The 23298-nt window shown below is 42.1% G+C and overlaps 1 protein-coding gene across 3 annotated transcripts in view; it reads left to right on the forward strand.

The window, feature by feature from the left end:
• Positions 1-334: 334 nt before the first annotated feature.
• LOC109907955 (sterile alpha motif domain-containing protein 11) overlaps positions 335-23298 on the forward strand; it is a 91595-nt gene continuing 68631 nt past the window's right edge. The window contains exons 1-3 of one of the 3 annotated variants that reach the window (XM_031794125.1): positions 335-1534; positions 2700-2791; positions 16440-16615. In XM_031794125.1, coding sequence (XP_031649985.1) covers positions 1081-1534; positions 2700-2791; positions 16440-16615 — 722 coding nt within the window. In that variant the 5' untranslated portion in view covers positions 335-1080. Of the gene's footprint in view, positions 1535-1683; positions 1790-2699; positions 2792-16439; positions 16616-23298 lie in introns of those variants that run through there. The other 2 variants (XM_031794124.1, XM_031794126.1) reach the window with 2 other exon arrangements.

The following is a 23298-nucleotide window of genomic DNA, read 5'->3' on the forward strand; positions in this document are numbered from 1 at the left end:
GTATTGTTTCAATATGTATTGTTGTTGTAGGCTATATGGACCTGCTGATATATGAACATGAATATTATAATAATTTAAGAATAGGGAATTATTATAATCCGTAGGCTACGGTATATGTCAGGAATATGTGACTGTGTTTAGGCTATATTTTGCGCAATAATGACGTCCGTCGCGCACCCCCCTTCAAGTTTTCGCGCTCGCAAAACCTCGGCTGTTTAAATGGGCCAAGTTGAGAAGCGGCGGAGAGTGCAAATCTTGTTTGGTCTGGGTCTGTGAACTTCACCGTGACTTTAACGATATAGCCTACACAGGGTTAAAACACAACTATTTCAAACGTCCCATCAGTTGAATTTGTTCCACGCAAATACTTTGAAATATCTTGAAAAATAGGGAAGATTGCAATGCACAGATAGCCATAGGCTCTAGTTTTATGGCATATGGAAAGTATGTAAGCAAAGGAGCCTATACCTGCATCTTTTTGTACTACTTCTAATACATCAAGCAAGACGTTGTATAGCCAAGTATTGTTTATTATTCAGGTAGAGACCGTCTTGCGTAATACCAGCATATTGGAAGGCACAATGACTGTAAACCTGTTAATTGCAATAAATAAAGGCAGGTAAAATAAGAGAAACCAACATCATAACAATAGTACTGTTTAGAAAATACTAAACTGAAGAGATGTGGGGAAGTGTCAATGATCATTGTGGATAACGTGATGTCCATGGCTAAGGTATGACCACTCCAACGTAGCAGGTATTAGTAGCGCAAGTCCGATTAAAAGTGGTAGGCAGGAGCGCGGGTGGTAGGCAGGAGCGCGGCGAGAACCGTCATGCGAGTGGTGAGTGGTGGAGTGTGGCGGCAGAGAGCGCGGCGACTACAGAGAGCTGGAAACTAGTGAATGGCAATCTGTCGGGGAAGTTCAACAGACCGCTGTCACAGAGCGACACCGGAGCCCTGCCTAAAACAAAGTGGCTCGTCTTCAAGTCTGGGACGGCTGACCAACTCCGAAAAGAGGACACACAAGTTGGCTCGGGTTAGCTGCTAATCACTTGTTACCGGCGCTTCGCTCCCAGTAACATGCCTGCCATCAAAAAGGAGAGACTGGATGGGGACGTATTGGCATTGGCTGCCTTCAACCAGTCCGAATACCTGGCCCCTTTAAATGACACCGCTATCACTGTGGTGACCCCGCACCCACCGCAGTACGACCATATTTTCGGACATCACCGCTTGTACTTGGGGCTCCACGACTCGGCACTGCATCACCAGCACCTTCACCATCACCCGGACGACTTAATGCTGGAGAGGTTTTCCTCCATCCCCGACTTTCAGCCGTTTTTTGAGAACGGGGAACCATGCATCGAGGTGGAGTGCGGGGAGAACAAGGCTTTACTATACATTAACAAACTGTGCCAAGGTAGTAAGGGACCCTCAATCAAATACCGGGGCGAGTGGCTCACCCCGAATGAGTTCCAGTTTGTCAGTGGAAGGGAAACCGCCAAAGATTGGAAACGAAGTATACGGCACAAAGGTAGGCAACATAAAACATTATTTTTTTAAGTATGTTCATGTTGAGGAGGATACCCAATTTAAGGTTTTTGTCATTGTTTGGTGAGTGGAAATTCGGTTTCCCTGGTTTGGTTCTGCGTTTCGTAGTTAAAGGGTTACTCAGCAGTACACCAACTACAGCGCGTAAGAAGAGAGATGAGAAAAGGCACATACCCTCACTGTATCTTCACAGGCAGCGACCATTCGCAAAACGGGGCGTAAGGAGTCGTGGACTAAGGTGAAAAACGTTCATATTTGGGTACAGAATTGTTTAAACATTATATGGCAGTTGATAGACGTTGCGGGTATCATTCCGTTGAGTGTTGTGTATAACAGAAGGCTAAATGGGTGTTGACATCTCAAAAGACCAGAATGATGTTACAGACAGGGAACACAATTTTTGACTTGAAGTTGTAGGCTATTCCTTACTCTTTTGGTTATTTTGGGTAGATTATGTTTGCGTTGCAACTATCCAAAATAATGATGTTATTGGCTGGCTACTATTTTGGTTTCAAAAGTTATACATTGGCTCAGACAAAACAAACGGTCCAGAAGATGTTTATTAATTGATTTATTACTAGAACAATTGATATTATTGACTAACTTTGTGCCTATTTTAATAATTACCGGTTATTGCGCTGGCCGCGTGCGCACTTATTTTAGAACCTCACCTCACCCCAAGTTCTGTTGGGAGAGGGTGTTGCCCTCAGGCAAAACATGCTAGCCGGATAAAATATAGTTTCATATCTGAGATTAGATACAATGACAATAGCCTACTGTCATGTATCTTAACACACGGGGCTCAACTAGAACTCATCGGTGAAACTAGGTCATTTAGTTTGAAAAACTGGCAATTCCAAATGTAATGTTTATGTTTGAGTTATTATTCAACAATTATCCACGTTTTGTGTTTCACAAACTGTTTTGTTGATGTTTATGCGTAGACTCTGTTAACATATGTTCGCTAGACAAATATATTGTCCTATATAAGGCTCTTGAAGGTCCTGTCATTTGTAATCACCTCCATGTGTAGGTTATTACATGTCATTGATTTAAAGTTGCTGGTATCAACGGGTCCTGTATAAGTATGGTTTATTTTTGTTTTATAACTCGTTCTAACTCTCTCTCTTACTCCTTCTCTCTCTCAGGGAAAAGTTTAAAGACCCTTATGTCCAAAGGAATCTTACAGGTACATCCCCCAATCTGTGATTGCCCTGGGTGTCGAATTTCGTCTCCAGTGGTAAGATTATGGTTTCATCAGCATTTCAATTCTTACATCTGTTTTCCTTGCTTTATCATTGGTTTAAAACTGTATGTTGCATTGCTGATTCCAATTGTCTGTTGATGACGACTGGGCTAAAAGCTTGCTCTAAACTACATTGGACTTTTATTGAGACACAGAGTAAGCAGCATTGGTCTTAAGCAATCTGCCTTTTGTGACAGAATTTATTCAGAATAATATTGCTCTATAATGCTCAATGCTTGGGTGATTACAGCTGTGAGTCTTTCTGGGTAAGTCTCTAAGAGCTTTGTACACCTGGATTGTACAATTTTAACACACTATTATTATTTTTAATTCTTCAAGCTCTGTCAAATTGGTTGTTGATCATTTTCAAGTCTTGCCATAGATTCCCAAGCCGATTTAAGTCAAAACTGTAACTTGGACACTCAGGAACATTCAATGTCGTCTTAGTTCGCAACTTAGTTAGTGTATATTTGACCTTGTGTTTTAGGTTATTGTCCTGCTAAAAGGTGAATTTGTCTCCCAGTATCTGGTGGAAAGCAAACTGAACCAAGTTATGCTCTAGGATATTGCCTGTGGGAACTGTTCCATTTCTGTGAACCCAACCTTTAATCTCCATTGTGTAGAATTGCCTCTTAAAATATGTACAACTGCCTAGGTAAAAATTGTGAAATTTCCATCACTACTTTATTTCCCTCACACACTTAATTTTTCACACGCTCTATTCTGTTTCTTTTCATCCTAAAAAACTCCCTAGTCCTTGTCGATGACAAGCATATCCATAACATGATGCAGCCAACCCCATGCTTGAAAATATGAAGAGTGGTACTCAGTGATATGTTGTGTTGGATTGCCTCAAACATAATACTTTGCATTTAGGACATAAAGTTAATTTCTTTGCCACATTTTTAGCAGTTTTAATGTAGTTCCTTATTGCAAACAGGACGCATGTTTTGGAATATTTTTATTCTGTACAGGCTTCCTTTTTTCACTCTATTTAGGTTAGTATTGTGGAGTAACTACAATGTTGTTGATCTATCCTCAGTAATCTCCTATCACAGACATTAAACTCTGTAACTGTTTTATTAAAATCAGCCATTGGTCTCATGGTGAAATCCCGGAGTGGTTTCCTTCCTCTCCGGCAACTGAGTTAGGAAGGACACCTGTCTCTTTGTAGTGAATCTGTGTTTGAAATTAACTGCACGACTGAGGGACATTACAGACAATTGTATGTGTGTATGTTCATATTTTAATACAATATTTCAGAAGAATTGTAATTCAAAAAATGATTATATGTGTGTTTACGTTCAACTGGGGGAAAGGGGGAAAAACACCATATGAGGGTATGGTGCTTGGCCTGAAGTTTTCGTTCTGTTGGGTGAATATGCACTTCTTTATGTCATTATTCACAGATATATACACAACATTGAAATCAACACGGGCTCAAACCACAACATGAAGCCGAGATTGAATGGCACAATTCTAGTCCAAGTTCATAAGTAATATGAATGGGTGACTAGTCAGGCTCCCTTTTGCTAGATTGATCTCATTCTCGTGGCTCTTCTGTCCATTGCTGATGTTCCTCTCTTAGCTGTTTCACTGGGCTGTGTTTTCCATGCCGTCCCCGTACATCTGAGCTAATGGCATTATGCCATGCAGGTTGTGAGGCGTCACAGGTGTGGTGTCTGCGCCAGTGTGCTGGCTTTGAGCGAGCACGTCGCTGGCTCACCGTTGCCGACTCGCCGTCGCCGAATCTGTTCACACAGGTGCAGTGTGTGTGTGTGTGTTTTTTTTATCACTACGGAGTGCATCTGTCATCGCTCCAAAGCTCTAATCTTGAGGGCGTAAGGGGCTTAGCGAGCTACTGAGCGTGGCTACTGCTGATTTTTGTTTGTGAGGCACGCAAGGCAAAAGCGGTTTAGATAAGCAGGAAGTGTTTGAGTGATACAGGTAAACTGGTGACGTTTTTTTCACAGCCAAGAATACAGATATACGCTACTACCACATAGGGTTCAAGGAAAACAAAATTACAAATGGAATGCATTGACTAAAAAGAGAGTTCGGTGAGAATACATAAGTAGATTCGTTTTGGGGGGAATTTAACATAAAATGTTATACTGCAGCTGAACAGTGGCACAATAAATATTGTCGGGTTGACTGCAAATTGTCTTTCTTTAAAAAAAATGTTTGTCATTTCTACTGACAGTAAATTAACAGTCATAGAGTGACATGACTCAAGTAACTTGCCAGGAATTGGCTTTCTGAGTCCTGACACAAAAGCCTATTGTAATCGTACTGTTTATAGCAGTGTGCACACCTCTTTGTTGTCAGTGCCTGTTGTTTGCTTAGCCAGAAATGGCAGGCCTTTCTCTACAGACGTGCTTGTCTGATGGCTTGTGATGGTTGGTTATATTCTATCTATTGTTTATGAGCAGTGCGGGTTCCGGTGAATTGTTTTCACAAACCAAGGCTGGGATTTCAACAGATCTGAAATTACTGCTGAAAAACACATTGTAGGCTTACCTATATCTCACAAATGAACACCTTATCATCTTATTTATAGCATCCATGGCACAGCAGAAGGTAATACATTGTAGACAGCCTCCTGTTTGGCATTCAAGTAGCTGAAAGTGGCACAGGTTGAAAAGCCATGATAATGTTGGATGGTGCTGTTGTGCTGAATGTGTCCAAACCTATAGTTTTCCCCAGTTTCGCTTTCTCTCTCTCTCTCTCTCTCTCTCTCTCTCTCTCTCTCTCTCTCTCTCTCTCTCTCTCTCTCTTGGGAGGTAGAGCTAAAGAGGCTACCCTAGTGAATAACAAACGCAAGCACACAGCACAGCACATAGCGTCGGCGGGTTCATGAGACGTGTGGAGGAGAAGGGAAGGCTGCGGGGCTTGTCTCGCCTGTCTCGGCGTCTTCCTCCCCCGTGCCGCCCTCCACCGAATGGTACACACTAGCACTCTCTCCGTGATGAGAGTGTGGCAACGACCCAGCCGCCTGGCATAGAAAATGATCTCGCACACATGTGAGATGCGCGCACACACCACACTAATACAGAGCAACTGAACATATTCACACTGTAACAATTGAGCAATTTTGAGCCATTTTCATTGTTTTGTGTTATGCTCTACCATACTAGGCCTATAATAAAGTATACTGTTTTGTTAACAGTTACTGTCACCATTGAGATATATACAGTTTTTGCATGGAAACACTGTGTGTACTGTAGATGAGACAAAAGTGATGATGCCCGAGAAGCCGGTGTTTGGAGGATATATTGGCACGGGTGTTGTTCGTCGAGGTCCGGCAAACCATGTCAATAAATCCTCCAAACACCGGCTTCGAGGGCATTATCACTTTTATACAACGGGGTTACCAACATACTCAAATAATGATTGAGACATTATGATAAAAAATATATATATTTTGATGAATTTATTCATACTATTTCATCCTTCCACGAGATATAGTCCCGACACAAATCTGGGGTTGCTACCCAAGCCAGCTGGTCGTTCGTTCTAGCTGTTCGGTTGCTAGAGACGCGACCCAGTCTTTCAGTCTTTTTGTTCTGTATCTATGGACATGATCCAGTGGTTCGTTGTAAATGTTCCATTGCCATACTGGCTGGCAATGTTTTTATCCCTTGCTTGCTAGCTAGCCAACTACAGCTAAGTTACAGTCATGTCAAAAAGTACAGCCAGAATAACAGCAAAGTAGATGCACTTGCATTTGTTTAAGCTGTTTTCTAGAGACATTTATTTGGATACATCCATAACAATGAGCTAATGAGGTGCGATATAGCCTGGCATAGAAAATGTGCTCACTTGTCAGGACACTGTTGTTCAGAGGAGCTAGCCAACAACACCGCTAACACAATCACTTCAAACTGACATTTTTTCAATTGACATTTCTTTGTATATGTCCATAAAAACGATGGCAGTTGATTCATGATTCGGACTGGCTGAGAAACGCTGCCTGTCTGTCTGTCTGTCTCATCCCAACACGTTCATTACTATGGGACAGATGAAGATCCAATTTGAATATTGAAACAATGTTGCAAATTTCGGAGAGACAGACAGCAAAGTGTATATAAATCTCCGCTGTTGAAAATGAAATGTTAGTCTAAAAGAAATGTGAGATAATGTTTTGATGCTTTTTATAGTGGAGATCAAGTTTATAAATTGCTTGGCTGTGCTGATGAGACAGTGGATTGCGCAGTCAGATGGAACAGAGTAAATAGGCAGTTTAACGTCATAGATTTAGCCAGCTGTAATTTATGGAAAAGACACAGGCTGGAATGCGGTTTTAACCAATCAGCATTCAAGATTAGACCCACCCATTGTATAATTGACAAATCTCTGGTTTGTCTGCTTGTATTTGATATACTGAGGTTATACTGTGAGGTAAGACATACATGAATAAAATAGAACATAAATAAAGCCAATGTTTTGCTTGTAGCTCCTGCGTTTAACTGCTCTGTAGAATTGTGCTCTTCATATACCCGGTGTGTGTGGTCGTTGTTTGAGAGAGGGTTAAGTGGTGTGTGTGTGTGCGTGTGTGTGCTCCAGGGAGAACCGGGCCTTCTGTGCTCTGTTATTCCAGCGGAACCGGCGGAGGCCAGGAGGAAAGTACACTCTCTACCTCCAGCTCGTATAGAGCACCTCCAATCAGGGGCCTCCCCCTCTCCTGCATCCTGACCACAGAGCAAGAAAGAACAAAACACATGCACACATATACGTACATATACGCACATATACGCACATATACGCACATATACGCACATACATACAGTGCTTTCAGAAAGTATTCAAACCCCTTGACTTATTCCACATTTTGTTGTGTTACAGCCATAATTCAAAATGTTTTTAATTGATTGTTGTCTCTCACCCATCTACCCACAATACCCCCTAACGATAAAGTGAAAACTTTGTTTTTAGAAATTGTAATTAAGGTATTAAAAATAAAATACAGAAATATCTCATTTACACAAGTATTCACACCCCTGAGTCAACACTTTGTAGAAGCACCTTTGGCAGCAATTACAGCTGTGAGTCTTTCTGGTTAAGTCTCTAAGAGCTTTCCACACCTGGATTGTGCAACATATGCCCATTATTATTTTCATAATTCTTCAAGCGCTGTCAAATTGGTTGTTGATCATTGCTCAACAACCATTTTCAGGTCTTGCCATAGATGTTCAAGTAGATTTCTGTCAAAACTGTAACTAGGCCATTCAGCAACATTCACTGTCTTCTTGGTAAGCAACTCCAGTGTAGATGTGGCCTTGTATTTTAGGTTATTGTACTGCTGAAAGGTGAATTCATCTCCCAGTATCTGGTGGAAAGCAGACTGAACCAGGTTTTCCTGTGATTAGCTCCATTCGGTTTCTTTTTTTTCTTTTTTTTATAAAAAAAAAAAAATCCCCAGTCCTTAACCATTACAAGCATACCCATAACATGATGCAGCCTCCACTATGCTTGAAAATATGTAGAGTGGTACTCAGTAATGTGTTGTATTGGATTTGCCCCAAACATAACACTTCATATTTAGGACCAAAATGTAATCACTTTGCCACATTCTTTGCAGTATTGTTTTCAGTGCCTTGTTGCAAACAATATTTTATTCTGTACAGGCTTCCTTTTTTCACTCTGTCAATTAGGCTAGTATTGTGGAGTAACTACAATGTCACCACAACTACAATGTCACCATTGGCCTCATGGTGAGGTTTCCTTCCTTTCCGGCAACTGAGTTAGGATGGATGCCTGTATCTTTGTAGTGACTGGGTGTGTTAATACACCATCCAAAGTGTAATTTATAACTTCACCGTGCTCTAAGGGATAGTCAATGTCTGCTTTTATTTTTATTTTTTTACCCATCTACCAATAGTTGCCCTTCTTTGCGAGTTATTGGAAAACCCTCCTTGTGGTTGAATCTGTGTTTGAAATTCACTGATCGACTGACCATACAGATAATTGTATGTGTGGGGTACAGAGATGAGGTAGTCATTCAATAATAATGTTAAATACTGTGCTTTCATGCAAATGAATATGTGATTTGTTAAGCAAATGTTTACTCCTGAACTTATTTAGGCTTGCCATAACAAAGGGGTTGACGACTTATTGACTCAAGACATTTCAGATTTTTATTTGTAATTAATTAGTAAAAATTTAGAAAAACATAATTCCACTTTGACATTATGGGGTATTGTGTGTAGGCCAGTAACAAAAAAATCTAATTGTAATCAATTATAAACTCAGGCTGTAACACAACAAAATGTATGTGAATACGCAAAGATGCACACACTTGCACACACAAACGCTAGCACACACACACGCACACGTAAACACACGCAGATCCATGTTAGGGGGCTGTGGGGAGATTACTCTTTGTTATTATTATTATACATCCCTGCCTCCAACAACAGTAATTCTAGGGTGGTTGAAACTCAAAGAGCCATAGGTTCCCATTTCAAAATCGGATTTTCTGTGTGATTTTTGTTCATATTTCAATGTATTGCACATAGTAACCAAATCAAATCAAATCAAATGTTATTGGTCACATACACATGGTTATCAGACGTTAATGCGAGTGTAGCGAAATGCTTGTAACCCAGTGTGACACTGCCAATGCGTAGCAGTAGACATTCATTTGATATATGGACTAGAGTCAGTAGTTATTAGGGAGTGATCCATATTAGTGCCATTCTTATATATAAGACAGGAAGAACAGGAAGTTACCAGTACAATACCAATATAAGTTTCTGTAGATATTGTACGAAGCACGGCGATGTTCAGTTGCAAAACGTTCTCGAACGTTGCAGATAGAAATTCCGTGAAGAGAGTCGATGTGATTCCTTATTCTACGTCGGAGAGGCATGTTTGTTCTACATAGCATATTTATATTTGAACGTTCCAAAACGTTGCATCCTGCTGAACGCACCCTTGGTTATTGCTTTGATATGGCCATTTGTTGGGGACTTTCTATTGGCTGAGTGCCACTGTGATGCTGGGGATAAGCAGGGCTGACGCCTCTGTGTCCCTGAACAGCTCACTCCCTGCAGGGGGTTGGAGTGTGTGTGTGTGCGCATGCGTTTGCACAAATGTGTGTATGTATTTGCGTGAGTGTGTTTGTGCTGTATGTGTGCAGTGTGTGTGTGCAGTGTGTGTGGGTCTCTGTGTGTGTCCCACATGGCACTAAGGCTATGCTACCATGGCAACCACAGTATCCATCTTTAGGGAAGGAGCGATGCATGGTTCAGGACTCTAGTGTGTTTCTTAGTCAATTGGCCAAATTAGAGAATAACCGAGTCTCTAATGATTTGCTTATTCCCTAGGGGCCTTGCATTTTGGGTAGCCTTAGTGTTAGCAATCAATACTAAAAGTGCAACTTATTGGCAAGCTTACAAGTACTGTAACACACTCCCTCCCTCTGTCTCACACACACACACACACACACACACACACACACACACACACACACACACACACACACACACACACACACACACACACACACACACACACACACACACACACACACACACACACACACACACACACACAAACACACACACACACACACACACATACACTCAACATAGCCACTTTATAAATCTATGAATAATTCCGTCTGCAATGATCCATTACGCCAGTGAATTAGCCATTAGCAAGTGAATTAGCCATTAGCCTGTGTTAGCCTGCACTATCAGTAAGAGGCTAGATGACAGGACCAGAGATTGACAGGGAGAGTGAAGTTTCTGGCCTCGATCAGAGCCCCTATATACCTTGCCTTTCTCCTGTCTTGTCTGTGTGTGTGCATGTGTATGAGGTTTTCAGTGGGAAAGATGGAGTTAGCTAAATAAGGTGGACTGCTTGTCTCTCAGTTGTTTGCAGTTGATGATGACAAAGCCAGCAGAGATATTTATGGAACTTCTCTCTCCTCCCAGTATGTGTACAGACGTCTGACCTCATATGATGGCATAGTGGTTGAGTGTTCTCTTCCTCTCTCTGTGGGGCCTCTTCACTGACGCAACACTCTTAGAAAAAAGGGTTTCAAAAGGGTTCTTCGGCTGTCCCCATAGGAGAACACTTTTTGGTTCCAGGTAGAACCCTTTTTGGTTGCAGGTAGAACTCTTTTGGGTTCCATGTAGAACCGCCTGGGGAAAGGGTTCTACATGGAACCCAATAGGGTTCTACCTGGAACCATAAAGGGTTCATCAAATGTTTTTCTTATGGGGACAGCCGAAGAACCCTTTTAGGTTCTAGATAGCACCTTGTTTTCCAAGAGTGTCGTCACTCAACTCAGTGTTTCACACATGCCACAGTATGCAGAGTAGTGTCATTGAATGAAAGATATATGCTATAATGATACAAAAATACAGACATTGGGGCGGATATGAAGCATTCTCAGACATATATTTTTGTTTTATTCTGCAAAACTCAACCTTGCTGCACTTGGCTTTCTCTCTATCTCTCTTAGACACCCCCTCCCTGCCTCTCTCTCTGCCTATGATTTTGTCTGGCGAAAGAATGGCAGAGTGGTTACCTGGCTGAAGTTCTCGCACGGCTGCCTTGGCGGGCCTATCCAAACACAAGAGAGAGGCGCTGGCACACCTGGCTGCACCGCCACTAACCTCCCACCACCGCCCCTTCTCCCCCTCGCTGCCTCTCGCCCTCCTAAAACCCCTTCCCTCCCTCCCTCCCACTCGTCCCTCGTCCTGCTCCACTGGGCCGCAACCGCCCGTTCAGCTCAGCGTGTGAGGGCCGAGGGGTGGGGGTAGAGAGAGCAAAGGGAGGACGGTGTGTGTGTGAGGGAGGTGACGGGGGATGGGGTGTTTGGTTGCATGCCTGTCCCTCCCACAGTGCTTTCTTCCCCCCAAAAATATTATTCTGGCCATGAAAAACCAAGTGTTGCCTTGCCACTACGTACCCCCCTCCACAAACACACGCTTTTATCACACAGTCTTTTCCACTATTAAATATAGTCCGCGACTAAGCATTTATAAATGTGCCGTATGTACAATATGGTGAAAAGGTGGTTGTATGATTTGTGGGAGGGGTTGTATGATTTGAAATCCCTCCCTCATAGTGTGTCTCTAATGTAGCTTCTAAAGTCTGTAACGTACCTTCAGAATTGTAGCTTACTTTAGTGAGTGGGTGAGTAAGACAGAGTGGAGGTCAACATAAACAGAAAAAGGAGTTAAGTGCACACAAACACATTTGTTTGGCTCATTTTTTCACTGGACCTATGTGAGCGTGGCAATGACTGCCCTTTCCTCCTTCCCCTCCTCTCTCTCTCTTTCTCTCTCGCTCTCTCGTTCTCTCTCCCTCAACCCCCTGTCATCTCCTAACCACCCCTCCCCCTCTGCCAGTCCTTGTTCCAAGTCCCCCCTGCCTCTGCACACACACACACACAAACACACACACACACGCACACACGCTCACACGCTGAGAGGTAACGGCAGACAGGCGCGTGACTCATTAGGCATTCATCCCCCAGGGAGAACGCTGGGGGGGCGCGTGCGAGAGAGAGAGAGAGAGAGAGAGAGAGAGAGACCGCTGCAGCTGCAGGAATGTCGCGGGCGGCTACCACTGTGTGTGTGTGTGTGTGTGTGTGTGTGTGTGTGTGTATGTGTGTGTGTGTGTGTGTGTGTGTGTGTGTGTGTGTGTGTGTGTGTGTGTGTGTGTGTGTGTGTGTGTGTGTGTGTGTGTGTGTGTGTGTGTGTGTGTGTGCGTGCGTGCGTGCATGCTGGTTTGAGCCAGTGGCAGGGCACAGCACCTTTTAAAGAATAAAAAAAACATTAATACCCTTTTCCACAGAGTCTTCATTTAAGGTCTGGAATTAGCTTAGTAAAAAAATACAACATTACTGTTTGCCCACATTGTTTGGCATTAAATATAGGCTGGGGTTTTGATGAAACAACAACAATAACAACAGGATCTTTCTGTAGTTTTAGAACAGTTATTCTCTCCTTTTATGAATGTATACAGCCTATGTTACTAAAGAGACTGGTGTGTGTGTGTGTGTGTGTGTGTGTGTGTGTGTGTGTGTGTGTGTGTGTGTGTGTGTGTGTGTGTGTGTGTGTGTGTGTGTGTGTGTGTGTGTGTGTGTGTGTGTGGTGCGGCGGTGGATAGCCAACGCCAGCATGCAGTTAAACACACACTGGTCAGATAAGTGGTTTTCGTGAAATTACAAAAGCTTTTTGTCACGAATTCCAGCCACAGTTCTTGAATATGATACTCCTACTTTGTTGAAGTCTAAACCTGTGTGTTTGTGGGTGCGTGTGTCTGTCTGTCAGTGTGCACGCGAATGTGTGTGTGTGTTGTTTATGTGTGATGTGAAATACAGATTTCTTGGCTGGAGGACTTGGACCGTCAGACAGAATGTGTAGGAGGGGATATTCATAGAGGTGCTTTTAGTGTATTGTTTATGAAATACTTGTTTCCATGGCCGACAGAGGGTTGACCACACAGTAAGGCCGCCTTGAGTGTGTGCGTGTCCTTAAAATAAATACAAATGTAGTTGTTTCAACTAATTATTAGCCTTTTTTGTTTTGTTTACTAAAGTTTTCGGTCCAAGTGAAACTCGAACTAAAACAAATTAGTTGGCACAAAATGAGCTCCAACTTTAAAAAACGAGGCAATAATTTTTCTCAACTTGTTTTTTGTGTTTTTCTTTCTTTCTTTCTTTTTTTCTTTCTTTCTTTCTTGTCTCATATGTTTATTCACTAGGAATTATTATCTGGGCATCTTACTAAAAAAAGTCAGTGGAACTAGTTACACACAGTGCTTTTAACATACAATTTTTTTAATTTGCATATTGTATTTGACGCACATGATTACATTGTGCATGTTCAGTTGTACAGTAATTATTACTCAACATGTTCTCACCTGGGAGTTGAACTCACGGCATTCCGATCTTCCTGCTACGCCACCATGTCTGGTGGATGAACACATGAGACAACGTGAGCAAACACCATTTTAAGTTGACTGGGCCAACACTTTTTTTAGGTAACACTGACTGAAAAGTTGAGTAAGCAAAGAAGTCTGTGGAACCAGTTACATATTAATAATAATTACTTGAAACAATGAGCTTTTTTTACAGTGTGTTTGTGTGTGTGTGTGTGTTTCCATATATGTTTATACATGTGTGTATTCACTACCACTTCTCCTGTTGATGTGTGCGTTTTTGTGTGTGTGTTTATTATGATTGTGTCTTTTTTTTACACTCCTATGTGGACTGCCAGGGGTGTGTTTTGTTTCATGTTTTGTTTTAGAGGGCCCTCCTCCGCGATGCGGAAGTGTTGCCGGAAACAGTGGGAGCCCACCCCCAGTTATGCGTCAGTGCTGCTAAAGAAAGGATAGGGGGTTTCCATGGCGGTATGTCAGGGCCACGTGGGTGGTTGTCTACACACGAAGCCACAATCTCTGTGCTTCTTCCTAGGCAGAATATTCCAGTAGACCAGCACACGATGTCTGCTAAGTAAAACCCCTCTTTACATGCAGGAACAGGTGTGGTATGTGTGTCCATGAACAGGTGTGTGTGTATGTATGTGTGAGAGAGCGTGTGTGAGTTCACAAGACAGGTGTTGTGTGTATATGCGTGTGTGCGTATATGACAGGTGTGTGTCTGTCTTATAGTGAGAGAAATCCAGAGAGAGAGCATACTCCATACCTCTAGTCCAAGTAGCTAAGTCAGAGGAAGTCGAGCGGGAATAGGAGAAAACTCCTCCACTGTCCTCGCGCAGTTGAGAAGAACTTATACAAAGGTACTGCTCTTCACAGATCTGCCTGTGGAAAGAAGAAAGGAAGAATACTCTTTCGGTAAGACAGAATTTTTTGTTTTTTTTGTTGTTGTTGCAGAACTATGTGGCCCTGCTCATCCTGAGGGATGTTTTCATCTTTATCCTCCCTTTTCCCCCCTCACTCGTTTTAATGTCTGCCACTTGAGAGCCTCCAGAGGGGCTGCACCTGTTTGCCTCTTGGCGAGGCGCCCCTCTGCCCCAGCCTGCCACTCATGTCTTCGCCCCTTGTGGGATGGAGGGAGAGGGGGGGTTGCATGTGGTGGAAGGGATAGCTGGAGGGCTCGGAGGCGCCCGGGAGAGTAGAGTGGAGATGTAGGAACTGAGAGAGCGAGAGGGAGGGAGAAAAAAAGAGCGACAGAGGGATGGAGAGAGAGGGTGGGGATAGAGAGAGCTAGAGTGTTTCAAAGCTATGTCCACTCTCTCTGTGTTTATCTGTATTGCCTTTTCTCCTTTCACTCAAATTCAATTATCTCTTTCTTTTCTCCTATTCTGTCTCTCTCCCCCTCTTTCCTCCCATTCTGCCCCCCCCCCCCCAATATTTATCTCTATAGAGCCATGTTAATCTGCAGTGACCTCTTCAGGTCACATTAAAGGTCACCCAGCTTCACTCCCAGATCCCCTCAGGGCCACACTCCTTCTTTCCTTTCGCTCCGCTCATTAGAGCTTTGTGGCCCAAAAGCGCTGACCACACCAAGCATAATCATTTCCTGTTCTCCCTTTGCATGACCCACTTATCACTTAGGACTCTGGCTATGGTAAACAATGGTTGTTTAGGCAATCCCCCTATTATGGTTTCTGTGGTAAATTTGATAAGTATGTCTGCGTTGGGGTATAATGTAAGTTGAAGCATATTCTGTGTCATTACTCGCATCTATAGTTACAAGAAATATCATATAGTAGGCCTATATACGTGTCAGCGGTGTCTCAGCCAGAACATGAAGCCTATTCTTCAGGAAAAGCATATGATTTTGGAGAATAGTTTTTCCCTTGTTTCCTGTATGTGGTCTATCCTACTTTTAGTCAGTTGAGCACATTTCAGTGGGCTTGTGCACTTTTTCAAGCACATTGCGAGGACCGTTGATCACACGTGTCAGGTTTCCCATTTCAAATACCAAAAGATAGTTTTGGGGTGGAGTTTTCCTTTAAAATAGTACATTTATCGCTCCCCCCCCCCATCCCCCTTGAAAAGTAAATACTCATTGACACCCATATTAGATAGCAATAAATTACTTTCTTATCCTTCGATATCATCTTACTTTAATCAGTCTAATCGTGGGGTCATTTTTCTTTGGTAGTTTTGTTTCATGAATAGCCTCCATATTTGTACCCAATAATAACAATGATAATTTTGGAATAAGTTATTGGAATATTCCGGTCATACAAATTACCAATAAAGCTGTTATGTTCAGCTATGGAGCTTGAGCCCATGTGGTACTTTCTGCGTTCTTAGTATTGCCTTTGAATAATGCTAGATACTGTTTAGAAAATTGTATGTATTGTAGAACGAATTCATCTCACATAATGATCACTCCTAGTATAAATGTATGCTATTGCGACCGTGACAGCAGCAACATTGATTTCTGTGTATGACTGATGGGGAATATTATGGTGTCCGCTGCACACCAAGTCAGGTATTTAGAGTGGAGGAGTGCTTCGAATGCTAGCTACTAGCATCTTAGCACGTGCTTATTGTTAGCATATTAAGCACGTGCTTAGTGTTAGCATGCTAGCATGTGGTTAGTGTTAGCATGTTTATCACATGCTTAATGTTAGCATGTTAGCACGTCCATGCTGTTAGCATCAAACTGGAAACCGCATCTCTAAGAGCACCTTTTTTCCCGTAGAACCGCGGGCGTTTGGCAGAGAAGCGCACCATCCCCCTGCCCCCCAACCGTGTGCCCAAGAGGGAGCTCTCCTCCGTCTTTAGCAGTGACGACAGCGAGGGCAGCGACCGCGCCAGCGGAGACCATGCCCACATCAAGCAGGAGGATGAGCTGCATTACAGTATCATGAGAAAGAGGTAAGGTCTGGAAGAACTCCTGTGTCTGAATGATATTGGGATATACAAATAACTCATCATCTATGATCTGTCCATACTCATTCCCAACCTGTCTCAATTCATTGCTTTAAGCTTGGTGCTTACAGGAAGTGTTGTGTTGACATGTAAGTGTTTTCTTGGTTATCTTCCTTGCTCAGTCTACAGTGCAATGTTTGAGTCACTGAAACACTTCCCACTGCTGTGCAGTATTTTGGTCTTCATCGAGTTGAATATGCTTAATAACCCTCTATAATACTAATAATGCCCTAAAGTACAGGATAAAGTGAGTGCAATAAAATAACTAACGTTCTCCTAAATTTGAGCTGTACCCCCTTTTGCCCTCAGAACAGCCTCAATTCGTCAGGTCATGGACTCAAGCTGTGGAAAGCGTTCCACAGGTGTACCTAATGTTTTGTACACTCAGTGCATACAAATAGCCGCATGATAAGCCCAAACCCCAGAAATAACTAAAGAACCAGCCCCTTCTGATGGTGGATGGAGATGGTGCGGTCTTTTATATGACAACGGTCAGGGTAAAGGAGGGCTTGAAGAAAGGAAAATACAGCATTGAGACAGGAACGAGCTCTGATGCATTAGCTGACGCTTATGAGAGCATGATGTTGCTTTGCTGCTACTGCTGTTGTCAGTATTGTCCAAATACAGTATGAGAAATATACTTATATCAAGCTGTCTCTTCTAACACTTCTTGTCCTGAAAATCTCAAAGACTGAATACCTTTGCCATAAACTGTGTTTCAGACATCAGTACCACAGGAGCTTCAGATAATAGTCAGAAAGTCATCTCAAACAAACGTTATGGGTAGTTTCACCTCTGTGGGGATTTTTCCTGGTTCCAAAGCTGTACATCACTCTCTTTTCAACTCATGCCATGACCGGGTAGAAAATGAGCAGATAATCCAGTCTGTTACAGTACGCCAGTTGTGCTATTGCACTAGTTTCTCAGCATTTGGAATAATCTCAATAATCTCATACATAATAGGGAAATAAAAGTCACAGCTATTCTTTTATTTAATCCTTTATTTTATGTTTAACTTCATAATATAGGCGGTAGGGATTAGTAGTAGCATTGTTGTTTTTAGTATTGTTTAGTATTGGTGCCAGGTGTCAGTTGGATAATGTTGATGGTTATAGGCATTTGGCTACAATATTTGTGTAATGAAATTGACATCGGATACCTTGTTTTACAAATGACTGTTTACTGTATACAAGGAAATCTTGATGTGTTTGCATTAGGTAAAATAAGATTTGAAGAGCTGGGAATGGAACAAAAATGGTATATTTTTGGATGCAACTGTTTCAGTCTCAAAGTGACAGATAATACGTTGAAGCACGTTGTTGTGAACGTGGATCAAAGACCAACAAGGAACTTTTCAAAGCTGAAATGTTCCTTAGATGTGGGTGAGGGAGTAGTTATGAGCCTAATATTGGGTAATGGCGAATGTAGTTTGGCGGTTCAATTAGATTTGGGTTGTCATCGCACACTCACTGTAGGCCACTCACTCAAATGCACACACGTGCATACCCACTCGCTCATCCGAACAAACACACACGCACACACACACACACACACACACACACACACACACACACACACACACACACACACACACACACACACACACACATAGTCATGTTTTTGGAGAAGTCGCCCCATTAAGATGAACCAAATGAGCGTGTAGTGGGGTAATATTTTATACATACACATATTATATACACTTCACCTGCAACCCATAATAAGACTATGCAGTTAATGAAGTCCATTAAATTCATTATCTGACTCCATAAAAATTATTTTGCAATATGCAAGAGACTATAGCTGAGCTACAGTAATAGAAAAGGTCAAGCAAGAACTAAGAATTGTCTATATCAAAAGCAAATAATTAATTAACATTAATAATAGTAAAATGAACGGATTCACATACATTCCAGTCATTTAGCAGATCTACTTATGCAGAGCAAATAGGGTGAAGTGCCCAAGGGCACATCGATAGATGTTTCACCTAGTCGGAATGGGAATTCAAACCAGCAACCTTTCGTTTACTGGCCCAAAACTCTTAACTGCAAGGCTACCTGCCTCCCTGTACAATACAAAAGCTTAAATTACAAAGCATTAGAAGGCATTATTCTAGGCCTGTTCAGAGAGGAAGAGAGAGGTCATAGCCTGAAGAGAGGTCATGCTCCAAGAGTTCCTAAGGAGGAGAGCGAGAAAGAAAGAGACACAGTATATGTGACCGACCGGCTCGATCCGGTCTTATGTAGCAACATGTGTTTTTTACATTGGATAAAAGTAGACTCAGAGCTAGAAAAGTGTATGTCATACACTACAGTTCAGGAACAAGGGGAAAGTAATTCTGCTTTGAAAGTTGATAAACTTGTAACCCCACTTTTGTAAAAAATGGCCCTTGAATGTTTTGGTACACCAACTGGGAGAGCTCTTCTTTGTCTACACCCATTCAGATTCATTCACACCCTCTAAAGCCTGAGCCCCACCCATCTCTTTAAGGATTCACATGTGAGGCCATGTGCTAAACAGAGTAAGGTAGTGTAGTAAACAACCAAATATTTCAATGCTAAAAGGGGTGAAAGTAGTAGGCCCAGCCACATCTAGCTAAGTGGATGAGTCACTATTGTCTAGACATGTACACATGTTCATGAAATACAGTAGATTGTAATCACCCACAGACACACCCGGCTAACATGATGGGTCAGGTAATCATCTGGTATTTTCGACATGTAGTTAGCTAAACAATGAACCTCATGGTGCTTTTAGGACAACTGGGATCTTGGAAAAATATGAGATCAAATCATGATGACAGTGATCTTCAGGTCGGAAAGTCGGGTCTCTAGAAAGAGGTCTGACTTCCCGAGTTGGAATTCCGAGTTGGAGGACCGTTCAAAAAAAAAATCCCCGTCGGAGCTCGTTTTCTTGAACGCACTGAAGTCTGAGATTTCTGAGTACCCAGTTCTAAGTTCAGTTGTTTTGAATGCGGCAATAGTCCCAACCCATACTACTAACAATTCAAAATGATTGTCATAGCTAGCCACCATGCATGTTAGCTAGCGAGCCAGCGAACTAATGTTAGCTAGCTAGCTAACAGTATGCTTTCATTTGCAATGAAAATAACTTTCTGACATAATTAGAAACTTATAATATCTGAAAATGAAGTTAGCTAGACTTTCTTACCCGTATACATGGATGAACGCTTCTCTGTCTCTGTCACGAATGCCATGGTTGCCCTTAGTTTGAAGATGTAATCCGCAGACAGCTGTTTTATACAACAGCCTTCGGTGTGTTCTCTTTTCTCGACTCCCTCATGGCACGATCATCCTCCAGAAGTGACGAACAGTAGCAACACTTTTGCAGTTCTTCATGATATCTTAAAAAAAGCAGAGGTAGAAAGGATTATCCACACATACTGAGCAGCTCATGTTATAGACAGAAGCATGGCATGACAATCCGAACTCATCTCTCGGCATGTCCAGCCCATCCATTATCTCAGCTAATAATGGCTAGCGGGAAGCTTCCTGTCTTTTTCTGTGGCTAAACCAACTACGCTCTTCATTTAACAATTTCATTTGTGTTTACAGATGGCATACACATTGGAATTAAGGTTCTAAAAAACACATTTTGAAAAAAATTAATTACGTTCAAATGCCTTTCCTGTGAAGTAGTGACGTGCAATATATGCCTATTTTCCTGAAAAGGCTCACATATCTCACCACCACAGGTGAGGTGACATACTCCACTTTTGTGTGTGCTATGCTAGTCAAATAGAATCAAAGGAATTGGGAATAAAAATCTCCCCAAACCCTGTTTTTAACTTTTATCCACGTAAAATGTTTTTTTTTTTTGTGCATGCAAATATGAGGAACACAAAGAGATTTGTATCTTTTGTTGTCAGCCAAGCTTGTCAGAAATGTTAATAGTATCTGCTCGTTGACTTCCTCAGTGAAACTCATTTTAACTCTCACTGCATGAGAAGCGACTTGTGCAATCTCATTGAAGGAGAGGATGTTGCTGTTGCTGCCTTCTCGAGACTGGTGTGTGACATGGAGGACAGCACAGCAACTGTAGAGCTTTAAATGGATCCACTAACCTCATTAAAGAGGCTTATTTCCCCCACTGACACATGCGCCGCTCGCGTGTTAAGATGATAATGAATTTAAAGAACACTTATGACTAATATGTCAGGCTTTTACCCTTTAAAAGGCGGCGGACTCACTGGAGCCACAGCTCCGATCTGTCCCGGGCATCCTTCTCGGCCCTACTTTATTCCAAATGCAATGGGTCTGAGCGAAATGGATAATGGGATGTCCAATCAAGGAAATCTGATTTCTATTGACCACAGGCCCAGTAAGTGAGTCGTAGAGGGGTCTTAACAAATTGGATTTGGTCAATGGATGGTGAAAAATACAGGATGCTGTCCATACGTGTGAGTGTGTCTATTCTCTACCTCATGTATTCTCTACCTCACACATCATCAGGATTCTCGCTAACATTGTGTCACATCGCTCTTGGGTACATCCTGCAACATATTCAGTTGTGATAATCATACTATGTTATTCTCATCTTGATGCAGAAAAATACCTGATTAAATTGAAAAACGTGGTATGGTCCACTTGTACATCAATTTAGGGTTTCATCAGGAGTTTGCTGTTTTTGTGACCTCCCTTGCCAAGTTGCATCGTCAAGGTTAAAAGAATATTAATGTGAAATAACTTTGACCTATAGGCCATTTAACGTTCATTCATATTTTCCTTGCAAAATTACAAAAATATTTGAAACAATCAGATATTGACCTAGCACTTTTTAAATGGTTTGGATGTTACCGCGTGGACGTGCTATAACACAGAGGAATAGGCTCTTGGATCCGGCTTAGGTACTGTGGCTACGTAGTAACAGGATTTCCTAGTTGTCAGAAAGGTCTTCTGAGGTGTTGTCATCCTTGAAGAGGACTTGTCAAGTTCATTAGAGAGCTCTATATCTTTTAACCGGATTAATGTTAATGGCCATCGGCTTTACAGGTGATTAGTTCAGTAGGCCCACCAGAACAGTGCAGGAGAACTGCGCATCGTTCCTGCTGAGTAAGCAAAGAGTGCCCAAGCCACTTTAGAACCCAGGAAAACCCCCTGAGGCTTGATTGAACCGGGGGAACCCACTCAATGATTAATGGTCCAACCCGGCGCATCTGGAACAAAGGTTAAATGTCTTCGATGTGTGGGGTAGTCCCTCTCTCCCTTAACTCAAACTGCAAAGACACAACCAGAGAATAGGGAGGAGACACGATCCTGAGAAGAAAACAAATACCATAGAAACAGAAGCTTCCAATACAGCGAGACAAAGGTGTTTGATGATTAGCCAGATATTCAATCGTTTTTTTTGTTCTTGCATGGAGTGGCTTGCAAGTGTATTGAGGCAATCGGTAATCACATTCGTCACTAAATATTTGACGGTGGTAGCTTAGTTGTCTTATACCCAAGGGAAAACAAAGCCTACCTGAGTATTGTTTGAGTTGGACGTCGTGTAGATAACAAGGTTTTGACTCCAAAATGCTGAGGGAGAGGGTTAACTAAATTCCACCTGCTGACGTTGGGATTTTAGGTGGCACCCTCTGGAGAAAAAAGCCTCACAACACATACGTCTATAGCCCTGGAAATCTCACTAAGTCGTGCGTAATGTTTTTCTATTTCATATATACAACGATACAGTTATTCCTATTTCAAAAGCAAAATGTTTCCCCCATTTCTTATTGAAGGGAAAAGAGCAGTATTATTTGTGTAATATAAATGTCTAAGGAGATTACATGGGAGGAAATGGGAGGAGGGAGGCTGTCATGAGGGTGGTGGTGGCAGGCCCTTCCGCAGGGGGACAAAGAGAGAGAGGTAATTGTACAAAGCTGCCATACCCATTTCCACCAGACATAGCCTTCCGCGAACTGCCGGATGCTAACATAGCCACCACAACATTGCGCTGTGACTCTGTGTTAGTGGAACTAGTTTCCTGCAAGGTGTCCAGGCCCTCTCTGGATAGCAGAGCTAATTTTTCATGTGCAAGGTGCTAGAGGTTGAACCTCTACTAGCATAACGATAACTGACAAGGCTGGTATGTACTGAAGTGGAATTTATTCACTGTGTAAATTAGAATTTTGTCTTATGTCATTTTTTACTATTGTAGAAAGAGAAAATGTAATTGTGGTGAATTGATTTATGCAGGTGCAACAATAATGCTCGCTGAGGGATAAACCTCAGATCCGCAAAGATAAAGTTTGTTGGAGGTAGCATTCCATAAAACCAGTAGGTAAGAATGAAAGATGTGTGTTTACAGTTGTGTAGTGGGGGAATTGGTAGACATAGGTATGAGCCCTATACTCAGTTATAGCATTGTCTTAGAATTGTCCAGACAGTTTTCTTAAGTTTCATTTTTTTGTCCATGAATAGAGGTTCGCCTGTGTCTGCTCCTCTCCTTATAGACAGCAATTTGCTCCTAAAACAAAAGCTATGAATATTGTAATAGTACTGTATTGTTCATGCTGACATTGAATCGCGTATGACATACGTACAGCTAACAAATGCTTAGGGTTAACCTTTTTCTTACTCCTTTGAAGTTTTCCTCTTATGGTGTTCTTGGTGAATTGTGTCTAAGGT

The sequence above is a fragment of the Oncorhynchus kisutch genome, linkage group LG17 (assembly GCF_002021735.2).
Source record: "Oncorhynchus kisutch isolate 150728-3 linkage group LG17, Okis_V2, whole genome shotgun sequence".
Taxonomy (NCBI): domain Eukaryota; kingdom Metazoa; phylum Chordata; class Actinopteri; order Salmoniformes; family Salmonidae; genus Oncorhynchus; species Oncorhynchus kisutch.